Source organism: Macrobrachium nipponense, chromosome 2, assembly GCF_015104395.2.
Source record: "Macrobrachium nipponense isolate FS-2020 chromosome 2, ASM1510439v2, whole genome shotgun sequence".
Lineage (NCBI taxonomy): Eukaryota > Metazoa > Arthropoda > Malacostraca > Decapoda > Palaemonidae > Macrobrachium > Macrobrachium nipponense.
Genome location: NC_087201.1, coordinates 52,662,037 through 52,674,773, shown reverse-complemented (window position 1 = coordinate 52,674,773; position 12,737 = coordinate 52,662,037). Strand labels below are relative to the sequence as shown.

Here is a 12,737-nt window from a genome sequence, read left to right as displayed (position 1 = left end):
GTAGTTGCTGTCTCATCCTCAATTATTACCCTTTCCATGGTCTATCTAGAGCTCCATGGTGACCAGAATAATATCAAAGAATTTTACTGTCCCATAATGATAAACATTATAACAAGTGATAGAGTATAAATGGACTCGGAATAAGAAGGCACTTTCTATTATCCTCAGCGAACACTAATATCCAGTTTACCTAAATAAAAACTGCAAGAAGAAGAAGTGGTTATGTGCATGCACAGTCATGTTGTTTACATACAACCAAAATCTGACGAAGCCATTCCCTTTCTTGTCAGTCAATACACCTTATCTCAGAGAAGTCCATTCTTCGCTTATTCATTCAGGTACATATGTGCATAATTTTAAGTTTTTTAATTTTTTTTTAGTTTAGACTGTGGAGCATTGATTTATTGTGTGTGAAAAACCATAATCAGCTTATTTCACCAGCACACATCGGCACTTCTTACGATTTATGATCGTTGGGCTAGCTCCAAGAATTTCCTTCTTTGCTTATTAATTTCACTACTGAGGTTCATGGAAACATGAGTTGAAAGCTAAGTGTATAATTTTAAGTTTCAGTTAAAATTTTTTAGCTTACAATGTGGAACAATATTTTTTTTGTGTGGAAAGCCATAAACCGTCGTTTTCACCAGTACACATTGGCACTAATGATTTAGGATCGTTAGCTCCAAGAGTTTCATTCTTCGCTTATTTATTTCATTACCGAAGTCCATGGAAACCTCTAAGTTGAAAGCCTAAGTGCATAATTTCAAGTTTCAATTAAAAATTGTCTAGTTTAGACCATGGAACAATGATTTTATTGTACGTGAAAAGCCATAAACCAGCTTTTTCACCAGTCCACGTCAATGCTTCTTACATTTTATGATAATTAGCTATTTGTAAAAGCTAAAATTGTTTTGAAGAATTTATCATTCTATATTTAGAAGTTTTATCTAAAGAAATGTTCCACTATTATTATTAATAAGTGATTAATAATTGAGGACAATTAAAAGTCATACAGTCTTTACTAGTTTTATGAAGAGGTAGGAAAATTAAATGTTACAATACATAAAAGACCAGAACTGCTACACAACTAAATCATCTGAAAGCAGAGTAGGAGTGACATTTATGATGTAGTATGTAAGGGGCTTCCTCTAGAGGTGGGATAGTATTTGTCTTTGGCAAAATGAAAAATTACTATGCAGACAAATGCTGAACAATGAGCAAGTTAGCAATAGCACAAGTACCAATAGTAAGGTCTTCTGTATGTTGTATGGGCACCATGTTGTTAATAAAACCAACAATATTAAATTTCAGTAACTTTCTTCAAATAATACTCTGACCTTTTAGACCAACCTTGTTTGTCTGTGCCTCTACCTGCACAAGTGATCTGAGAAACTAAAATTTAAGCTCACTATGCAAACATTGCAATTAAAAGTTATACAAACATCGATGTTTCACTTTAAAAGATTTAAAGATAATCTTACCTGAAAAATAAGTTCTTCTGAGGGAACATCAAGATCATCTGAGGCCAAGAGTCTTGCAGCTTCTTCTGTTGGTAATTGGACAAATTCTTGGTGTTGCACAACCTCTTGAAAATGTTCCTGTAATACCAAGAGTAACATACAAAAATCAACTCTGAGCATCTACTGTGGTTGCACAGAGCTAAGAAAGTATAAAAACTGCTCACATGGTTAGCTTTTAACAACACAAGATAACAAGTTCATGAAATTTGACTTATAATATTTATTAACCAAATGTACTATGAGAAGGAAGATAAATAATAAATTAGTATCATATTTTCAAAACTTAATCTGGCAACATTTAAATTTCCAATGTTACCAAAAACACTAGAACATACAGCGGTGAAAGTTGAAGCTACACGATGGAGCTCTGAGCAACCTTGTGAATCAGCAAATAGCTGAATTCCTAAGCAATTTGCTGGATGGAGCTGCTTTGTAAGGTAGTCACAGCAAACATCTACCACCTCCGTCAAAAGCAAATGGTGGGCAGTTGACATTACAACTTCCACGTTGTCTTCATTAAGTTCAAGTGTGCCTGGAAAAAATGCAATAAGTTGAGAAAAACAAGAATCCAAATTAACTTCAGCAAATAAGTTCCAAAAAATTTCAGACACACTATTATAAACTGATTAAAGAAGCCAATGAGTCACATTTCTACTTTCTCATATTGCTCACACAAACTATTCATTATTAACTGAGAGGTGATGATTTAGCAAGGTACAGGTAAAGAAGCTTGACAGATGAGTTGGAAGAGAACCTTTAGTACCATCTACAATGGAAGCCAACCATGGGAACTTCATGATCATTACCAAAGAAATTTTAAAAAGTTTTGCCTTAAACAGCACTAGAATTTTAATTATTATCTTTAATAATCCTTTAAGCATTAGCAAACAACACTATTAATCAATGTTCCTGTCAGTTCATCTTACAGAGAGGGGAGCTTAAAGAAACGAAAAATATTCAATTTGTAACTTAAGAGAAAAAAAGGGATTTTGACGTGGGAAAAATCTATTTCTGGGCGAGGAAGCCGTGTTAAAAGTACTTAACATAATGGAAGATCCAATACAAAAATAAAATTCTTTAAAATAGTCACCTAATAAAATCATGGATTCAATATAGTAGTTTAGTAGGAAACAGAGCACTTTTTTTCACATATTTCACACATCTTAACAAAAACTCTGAAATGACCTATGAGATAACAGTTAGTAGCTTCCATGAATATGACAAAAATAAGATTCTTTTACAGGATCTTGAACCAACTAAGATGTCTTCTACTGGAAAAGATGATCCTCTTTACTTCCATGAAAAACAAGGTGAAACCCTTTTTAGGAAATCATTTCACTTACAGTAATTAGATCTAGGGTTGCTGAAGCAAGAGCTTTTTGTACAATATAGAATGTATGCACTGCCATTCACCTGTGTAGCAGTAATTCACAAGTATGTGTAAAGCATCAGAGTCCATGTCCCTCATGACCACTTCTTCCTGTGTAGCCTCAAGGACTGGGGATGTGAACATAGCTGCAAAGTAGTCACTAGCCGCACTCAGCACAAGACGATGAGCTCTAATGCGGCGATTGCCTGAAGTAAAGCAAAGTTATCATAATAAGTATGTACTGTGGAAACAGTCCATGAATTTAAAAATGATACCACTGAAATTATACACAACAGGTAAAGATTCATTTACAGCAGTAATTTTTATGACACAAATATAATTGCACAGCAAGATTAAAGCTGTGTTTCATACACTAAAGTCCAATAACATTACTTGTGAGACAGATATACCTCTGACAAGACATTTTCGATGCTTCAATAATTAAAGCTGAAAGGTACCTGAGAAAAAGACACACTTCTAAAGACTTTACACAGTTATTTTAAGAATAGTTTTCTAAACACCCTCTTCAATATACGTACAGTAATACCTTGAGATATGAGTTTAATTCATTCTGTAAGCGATGCAGGCATTGTAGACGCGTAAACTAAAACAGCACTTTCCTAACACAATTCAAGCTAAAATTGCATTTTCTTTACTTTAAATAAAACTAAAACTGCACTTTCCTTACTTGAAATGAAACCAAAAAAATTAATTGTAAAAAAGGAATGCACTTTCTTCTTCAAGTCGACGTAAATAACATGCCCCTAATCGCTTATTACAGTTTCCAACACTGTTTCTTCTGCCAGCTCCTTTTCTTTCACCAACACCAGCAGAAGCTTCTCCATTTCTTCATGGATATTTGTCCTTAATTGGGGCAGAATTGTAGTTCCTTTTGCTGGTGTTGCACTTGATGGCATCCTTTTGTTTAAAGATGGTACAAATTGTAGATGTACTGTGGTCATACAGCCTTGCCAGTTCAATCACTCGTACACCATGCTCATGTTTTTCAATTATTTCTTGCTTTACTTCTGTTGACATCATTCTCTTTTTCTCACCACTTTCCTTTTATACTTTCTTTGCCCCAATTTTGGCACAAAAAAGTTCAGTAAAAATGCAAAAATTATGCAAAAAACAAGTACAGTGCACAAAATCTGACTTGATTCTGTGGGTGACACAAGAATGAATGAGATGCTGGTTGTGCTGATGCTGGACCCGTGCTCACCAACTAGCAGCAGCCGCCCGAAACACTTGTATCTCAGAATTCCACTTTTATCTCGGACAAAAATTATGGACCGAGTTGCAGCTTGTATCTCAAGAAATTCATGTTGGGCTGCTCATATCTCAAGGTATTACTATATATGTATTCTGAACATTTATATTTATATTTTTATCAATAGCAGTAAATAGGGATTGCATACAATGTTGAAATTAAAATATAAAATAGAAAGTCCACAGTAGTATGTATGTGGTATGTATATTGCTACATACAGGAAGTTTTCGTCAACTTGATCAGTTGGCCTCTTCAGCCTAAATAAACAAAGAAATACTAATATACTACATTTAGGACAAAATCTTGGAAAATGGAAGAAACAGCTTATTATTCTTTCAAGTAACTCCAGAATTGCTCTATAGTCTATTAAAAATTCTCTGGGAACGTCATGGCACAAATGTCAGCTTATACTGTGCCACAATATTCTCAAAGATCTGCTAATTGATTGTTGAGCAATTCTGGAGTTACTTGAAAGAATAACAAAGGGATTTTGACGTAGGAAAAATCTATTTCTGGGTGATTGGCTCGTGTCGCCCTATGAAAATATCCTTAAGATCATTATTTCTAGGTAAAATTAATCTAAAATTACCAGAGAAAAAATAAAATCAAGAAAATGTCAGTAAAACTGACTCGCTCACTCTATAAAAGAAGTGTCGGTATGGGAATAGAGGCGAGTGGGATCACTACCACGAGTCATTTACCATTTAGACCTTCCAACATAAAATCCCCACCAGAGAGAGCTGATACTAAAGGGTGATGCGGCCGCTACTACTACTACGAGCATCTTGTCCTGTAGGGTGGGTAAAGGAAAAGAAACAGGGTGGGTTTCATAGGCCAGACACGAGCCAATCACCCAGAAATAGATTTTTCCTATGTCAAAATCCCTTTTCTGGGCTCAGCTCGTGTCGCTGCGCGAAATAATCCTTTAACTATTATTTCTAGGGTAAATGTACTAAACACATACCAGAGAATAAATAAATAAAGAAAAAGGTCAGTACAACTGACTCGCTCACCCTCCCAGAGAGTGTCGGTATGAACACTATGGCGAGTGAGACCACTACCACGAGCCAAATGCCAATAGAATTCTCCCACTACAAAATCCCCCAAGAGGGGAGCCGACCCACAGAGTGGGCAGCACCTACTACTACTACTCCATCCCATGCTGCCGACTGCTGCGCCTCTGGTGGCCATCCTTTTCAGTTAGCGCACACGATACACACGTGCCATTTTCTTCTCTGTGTTTTTGTGCCCTTTCTTTTGGATTTTATTACAATGGAGCGTGCAGCCATCGCAGCAGCTAAGTTAAGTACTCAGTGTTTATTGCTATTTGTTTTTTCCGGCCCTGAGCACGTATTTGCCGTTTTTTAGGTATAAATACGATCTCTAGGTCGAGCATGGCAGCATGGTTCTGCCTCGTGATGGGTCCGTTCTGGGTCGCCCATACCCAGAGCATCCCCTGTCTTTGTACGCTCTATTTTATTATCCGCTTTGTTTAGGGTAAGGTCTACACGGTTTTGTCATGCATGCATGTCTTTTACCTTATGTAGGCTCTTCTATCCAGTACCCTAGCGGCTCTTAGTATCGGCCTCGACTAGCTTTGTTTGAGTGGTAGACTTGCCTTCGGGTTAGTCGTACACTCCTGGATTTTTTCTCCTACTATTTTTGTTTTCTTTCTTTCATTTTATTATTCATTTTATTATCTATGTGATATTGTTAGGTTAGTCAGGCGTCTGGCTCGGCTTAGCCTAGGTTGCGGCCTATTGGGCCTTTATTTTGTTACCGGCTGGTCAGCTCGGTTGCTGCCCGATAGCATCTCGCTGATCAGTTGGTTTTGTTTTAGGCTTAGTTGTTGTTCTTATCGCCCCGTGGTCACTATGTGATCACGAGGCAGCCAGACGCCTGTCCAGTCACCTTTCCCCCCTCCCGCTCTTCCATAGAGTCGGAGGGGGTGGCTAGGCCTGCCCATGCTCGCTCCGCATACCCGAGCCTGCCTCCCTCTCTCCCCCCAGGCGGAGGGGGTAGAGGGACGAGGGACAGACCCAGACTGGACTCGACCTCTCCGGCTCTCGGTCCGGTTCGGATGGTAAGGTGGGGGGGGACTGGCCTTTCCCCCTCTCCATTACTACTTCGTCGCTCCGTTACTAGCCCGAGTCTGTATGCCCCCGCTCTTTCCCACCTTACTAGGGCTCCTTTACCACCGGAGGCCTGGCATCTAGCGGAAAGGTACTAAGTCTACCCCACGGGGTGGACCGGAGCATACAGTCGGTCCCTTCTAACCTCTCCGTTTCACTGAGTTATCACTCCGCCTCGCACTGGACTTAGTCCGGTACGTTCGAGCTTTTAGGTTTAAGATGTTCAGTTTATTTTAAGTACCTTAAACCATTCCCCCTCCCTTCTTTTTTACCGGATACCTCCGGGGTTTATAGCCTATTCATGGCTAGTAAGGGAGGGGCTATGCCCGAATTTTTTCCGAGCTCCGGCATGCAACGGAGTTCTTCTGTCCTTTAGCCTGTAAGTGATATTCTTTAAGATACTCATGTGTCTTTCCACTTACAGACCACCAACTGTGAGCATCCGGGATGCGCCGCCACACTTCAGGACCCGTGTGGACACGAAGTTTGCCGGTCCCATGCTCCATGCGCGACTCCGCACGGGGACATCCAGGTCTGGTACCATGAGACGTGTACCATATGTTACGATCTGGTGAGCCAGCTGTTAGACGGGGTAAGTATTCCATCTCCGGTAGCTGGTCCGCATCTGTTTTAGTGCTTAAGTTTGCATTAATCACTCTAACTTAAGGAAAATTCAAGGGGCCTTATAGCCCCTATAAGTTAAGTTATGCTTTAAGTTTACCTTTAGTTTTAAGTTATTCTTAAATCTAATCGATACCCTCTCTTCCAGGCGCCGGCAGTGAGGGATACCGCACTGGCAACCCTGCGGGCCTGGGTCGGCGGTTTCGGGAAGAACGCCGCCAAGGGTATGCCCTACATCCTGGAGAAAAGGTTGGCGGTACTAATCTTCCCCGGAGGCAAGGCGACAGGATACGTCGACCCAGTAGAGGCGCACCCCGACTAACCGCCTTCATCCAGCAAACAGCTGGCTGCCTCATTGACTGACCAAGGCCAGGACATCTCCTCGAAGTCGCGACGTTGGATATTAATGTAGAACCTATGGTAGGTGTAGACGACCTGTTGGTCGAGGTAGGTAAGGTGGACACCCAAGGATACCCTTGGGCGTAACTGTTTCTTCTACTCCTGCAACTCCTCCATCCTTCCAAGGCTTTACGGGTGATGAATGTATACTCCTCCTGACGCTTCGGTTAGACCCAAGGTCAAGGGTCAAGCAGTGAAATCCTTGACAAAGACGTCGTCGTCGTCTAAGAAGACGGCTTCGGCGTCATCCTCCTCTCGTAAGTCTCCGGCTAGGAATCCCGGAGCAGACAGATCTAAAGCTTCTGGGTCCGGCTCTAAGTCCTCGAGGAGTAAATCCTCCAGAGAGAGATCTCACTCCGGCAGAGTCGTCAGTTCCGCTACCCTTGGTTCCAATTCAGAGCCACCCCTCCACCTCCGCAGCAGCTCCGGCTTTGGACTCCAATGCTGGCCTGTTGCAACAGGTGGGCGACCTGGTTGGGTCTTTAAAGAGTAGCATGGAACAAATGATCTCTCGGTTGTCGGATAGGATTACTTCTCAAGACTCCATTATAGCCGGACTGAGCCAAGCTCCTCTAGCCTCTCCTCCACCTTTCATGCAGGTGGAGCCCAGCTTCCCTGTATGACTCTCTACCTCCGTTCTCGATGAACAAACCCGTGGAGAGTAGCGTCATACGCCCCCTTCCAAGACGGACTCATTTCTATACCGGAATTTGGAACTCGAAGGATAGAGGACTTCGAGTTCTACCCGGGAAGACCTTCAGAGACCTCCGTTCATCGGCTACGCAAGGCTCACCGCCTCAGCCATGATTCGAGATGATAGGGTACCAAAGGAGACCATCCCTCTATTCACGTGACCAGGCTCAGAAGAGAATGGCTCAGGTGTTTAGAGGACATGGATTGTTCTAATACGAAAATCCAACCTTTTCAAGAGTCCCTTTACGATCTTCACGATGGATGAGAGTACCCCGCTCCCTTTCCTGACAAAGATCGCGACGTCTACCATTCCAGCGGCCCAGAAGGGGGACCCCATGCCTCAACTGAAGGAAGCAGATCCTACATCTCCGTTACTTCCTTCAGCCGGAGAATTATGGGAAGACCTTACCGAACATCTTCTCAGCTGGCAAACTCAAACCGGACTGTGCTATGGAGCAGTTTGGTGAAAAGCTACCCAGGCTTCCAGATAGCCTTATTCAGGCTGAATTTGACGCTAAATCGCGATTAGCCAGATCGATTAATTCTATGGCTATGACCGAGGTGGCCACCATAGCCTATGGTTCAGAGCCACTTTTCAAACTTATGACCAAATCCCTGACTCAAACGGTACAGTCCAGATATGTTTGAGTTTGCCACTGCTAGGACGAATTGTAGGAAGCATGTCCTACAAGAAGCAACCATTCGGCACGAGCCGAATAGGTTACTCTCGTGCGAGCATCTGGGGAGCAGATCTCTTCCCAGAAGCAATGGTGAAGGAAGTCCAGTCAGAGGCGACGAGGTGAACCAGAGCCTTAAGGACCGTTGGGGCCTTACGGCTAAGAGGAGGCAAGATCTTGCAGCTAGAGGTAAAGGCAAAGGAAACCCAGGCGTTTCCAGCCCTACCAGAAAACAAGCAGCCTCCACGCTTTTCTCACAAGTTCCGGCGGTTCCCTTAGTGCAAACAGCCCAGCCTTCCACTTCAAAGGCTCAATCACAGCCAATTTACGTGATCTCCCCTCAGCCTCAGCCCTCCACCTCTTACGCCATCTCTCCAGCTACAATCAAGCCTTCGGAGTCAATCTTCACAGAAGTATGACCGCTCGGGTAAGGGAGGCAGAGGTAAGCGTTCCTTTCGTGGGAGAGGATCGGGAGGGCCCTTTAATAGGGGAAAAACACTTCAGAGGAGGCCGAGGAGGTTACCAGAACCAATGAAGAACTTCAGGTAGGAGGAGGCTGTTTCACTTTCGCCACCGGTGGAACTTCAGCAAGTGGGCTCAGAGCATTGTGTCAAAAGGCCTGGGTTGGAGCTGGTTAACAAACCCACCTCCATCCAGGCCTTTCCGTCAACTTCCTTCCAAAGAACTGACGGAGTATGCGGAGGATCTCCTTCAGAAAGGAGCTATAGCGAGAGTCAAAAGCATTAAAAATTTTCCAAGGGTCGCTTGGCTTCAGCGTTGCCAAAGAAAGGCTCACAAAAAAGAAGAGTAATCTTAGACTTGTCCCGCTTAAACTTAGCCATTCGCTGCGACAAGTTCAAGATGCTCACGATCTCGCAGGTGCGGACCTTACTTCCCGTGGGCCGTCACCACCTCTATCGATCTTACAGACGCTTACTATCATATCCCTATTGGCAAGACACCTTCCGTCCTTATCTAGGCTTCAAGATAGGAGACCAGACATTCTCCTTCAAGGTAGTTCCTTTCCTTTCGGGCTCAACGTAGCACCAGAGTGTTTACGAAGCTGGCGGAAGTAGTTGTTCAACAACTCAGATCGCAAGGGGTTATGGTAGTAGCGTATCTCGACGATTGGTTGATCTGGGCTTCAACAGTCGAGGAATGCAACAAAGCAACAACACTGAAAGTGATTCAGTTCCTGGAATATCTAGGCTTCAAGATAAACAGGACCAAATCAAGACTCACTCCAGAGTCAAACTTTCAGTGGCTAGGCATTCAATGGAATCTATTCCTCCCATACCTCTGTCGATTCCATCGTCCAAGAGGAAGGTGAAAATAAGCGAAGTCAGTCAAGCAATTTCTGAGTCACAAACTGGCTTCAAGAAGATCTCAGGAAAGGATCCTGGTTCTCTCCAGTTTGCATCAGTGACGAACATCCTAATGAAAAGCCAAACTGAAAGACCTAACCAGAATCTGGCGCTCACGAGCAAATATCAGTCCAGGGACAAATTGTCCTCAGTCCCTCTGATTCTAAAGAATCGACTTCGGCCGTGGCGAAAGTCAAGAACCTATCGGTGTCAGTGCCCCTTCAGTTTCCTCCTCCAGGGATCACTATCCACACAGACGCTTCATTAAGCGGTTGGGGAGGATATTCCCAGTTCAAAAAGGTTCAGGGAAACGTGGTCACCTCAGTTCCGTCAGTTTTCCATAATAAAACGTACTGGAGGCAATGGCAACTGTTCTTGACTCTAAAAAGGTTACGACCGCCAAAGTACTCCCACATAAAACTAGTCCTGGACAGCGCAGTGGTAGTACATTGTATAAACAGAGGAGGCTCCAAGTCACGTCATCTAAATCATGTCATGGTAGCCATATTCTCCCTGGCGGACAAGTTCAGTTGGCATCTCTCCTCCACCCATATAGCTGGAGTGAGAAACGTCATAGCAGATGCTCTATCCCGATCAGTACCTCTAGAGTCGGAATGGTCACTGGACAACAGTTCGTTCCAATGGATTCTTCAGAGAGTTCCAGGTCTACAGGTAGATCTCTTCGCATCTCAAGCGAACCACAAACTCCCGTGTTATGTGGCCCCCAACCTGGACCCTCTGGCCTATGCCACGGACGCCCTGGCTCTAGATTGGAACAACTGGGAGAAGATTTATGTCTTTCCTCCGGTGAATCTTCTCATGAAAGTGTTAAACAAACTCAGGACATTCAAGGGTCAAGTGGCTCTAGTAGCCCCAGACTGGCCGAAGAGCAATTGGTACCCTCTCATCCTGGAACTGGGTCTCCGCCCTCTTCGGATCCCCAATCCCAAGCTCTCCCAGTCAGTACAAACGAAGACTGTGTTCGCTTCCTCAGGGATTCTCAAAACCCTAACTTTATGGATTTCATGAAGTTTGCAGCGAAAAGGGATGCGAATATTGACCCTCAGAATATTCTCTTCTGGAATCAGATAAGAGAGATTCAACTTTGAGACAGTACGATGCTGCTGTCAAAAAGTTAGCAACCTCCTGAAAGAATCAGATATTAAGATCATGACAATCAATTCAGCTATATCCTTTTTCAGATCCTTATTTGAAAAAGGCTTAGCAGCTAGCACAATTACGACAAACAAGTCAGCCTTGAAAAAGATTTTTCAATTTGGGTTCAACATAGACTTAAAACAGATTCCTACTTCTCGTCTATTCCCAAGGCCTGTGCTAGACTTAGACCTTCTGTAAGGCCTACGTCAGTATCTTGGTTCTTAAACGATGTTCTAAAACTGGCTTCAGAAACCAATAATGACACATGCTCATTTATAATGCTTTAAGAAAAACCTTATTTTTATTAAGCTTGGCCTCAGGAGCTAGAATTTCAGAACTGTCGGCTTTATCCAGAGATCCGGATCATATTCAGTTCCTTCCCACAGGGGAAGTACTACTTTCACGGACGTAGCTTTTTAGCTAAGAATGAAGATCCTTTGATGAGGTGGGAACCATGGAAGGTACTACCCCTTCCACAAGATATATCTCTTTGCCCAGTTTCAACTTACGAGCCTTTCTATCTAGGACTCCTCATCCTCATCGGGTCCTCTCTTTAGGAGAGAAAAAGGTGGTACTTTATCTATTAAAGGCATCAGACAACAAATCCTGTACTTCATTAAACAAGCCAATCCTGACTCTTTTCCAAAAGCACATGATGTCAGGGCAGTAGCCACCTCAATTAACTATTTCCAACATATGAACTTCGATGAGTTGAAAAAGTATACTGGATGGAAATCACCGACAGTGTTCAAACGTCATTACTTTAAGTCTTTGGAAGCCCTGAATTTTCAGCAGTTGCAGCGGGTAACATAGTTTCCCCTGACTCTGACTAATCCTTAGTAGAAGATTCAGTCCTCCTTTCTACCTGCCTCACCCAACAGTTCGTCTATTCCTGCCTTGTTCATTTACGATCACCTTGTGTCTTAGCTGCTTTGATGATGTTATAGTGGGTGTCCCTTATTTTTTTGCTAGGGACACTCACATTTGTGATGATTACTGATCTCGTGGATGTTCATCTCCTTATTTTTATGCTAGGAGATACATCTTATTATAATGGTTACGGGTTTTGTATATTAAGTCATATACATTCTTTTATATTTTATTATTGTTGAGTTTGTTTTATTCAACTTTTATATTAATTGCTTTGGATTGTTTTGATACATAAGCTTTACACAGATACCATTGTTGTACATATATGACATTTCTCCTGTATATAGTATATTACCTTAAGTTAAGAAATATTATTAGCATTAAGTATAATTAAGTAATATTTCTATTTGTATCACTGTGTATATGTATCTTTATTAGCAATTATATTGATTTATTTTTATTTTAACTTTTATTTGAGACCCTTTATATTTTGTTAAATTTCTTTACAATCTTGTGCTATTTCTCTGGTACGATTTCGCGCAGCGACACGAGCTGAGCCCAGAAAAAGGGATTTTGACGTAAGGAAAAATCTATTTCTGGGCGATTGGCTCGTGTCGCCAGCGAAATCCCGCCCTACCCATCCCATCGCCAAGATTGTCTGCTA

General features: G+C 42.3%; 1 protein-coding gene across 3 annotated transcripts in view; it reads right to left on the bottom strand.

Annotated features, from left to right (window-relative positions):
• Positions 1-12,737, bottom strand: part of LOC135220577 (kelch-like protein 5) — a 162,703-nt gene that overhangs the window by 83,546 nt on the left and 66,420 nt on the right. For all 3 annotated transcript variants that reach the window (XM_064257825.1, XM_064257823.1, XM_064257824.1), the window contains exons 3-5: positions 2,934-3,095; positions 1,856-2,052; positions 1,482-1,598 (exon numbers count right to left, since the gene is read on the bottom strand). In XM_064257825.1, coding sequence (XP_064113895.1) covers positions 1,482-1,598; positions 1,856-2,052; positions 2,934-3,095 — 476 coding nt within the window. The remainder of the gene's footprint in view (positions 1-1,481; positions 1,599-1,855; positions 2,053-2,933; positions 3,096-12,737) is intronic.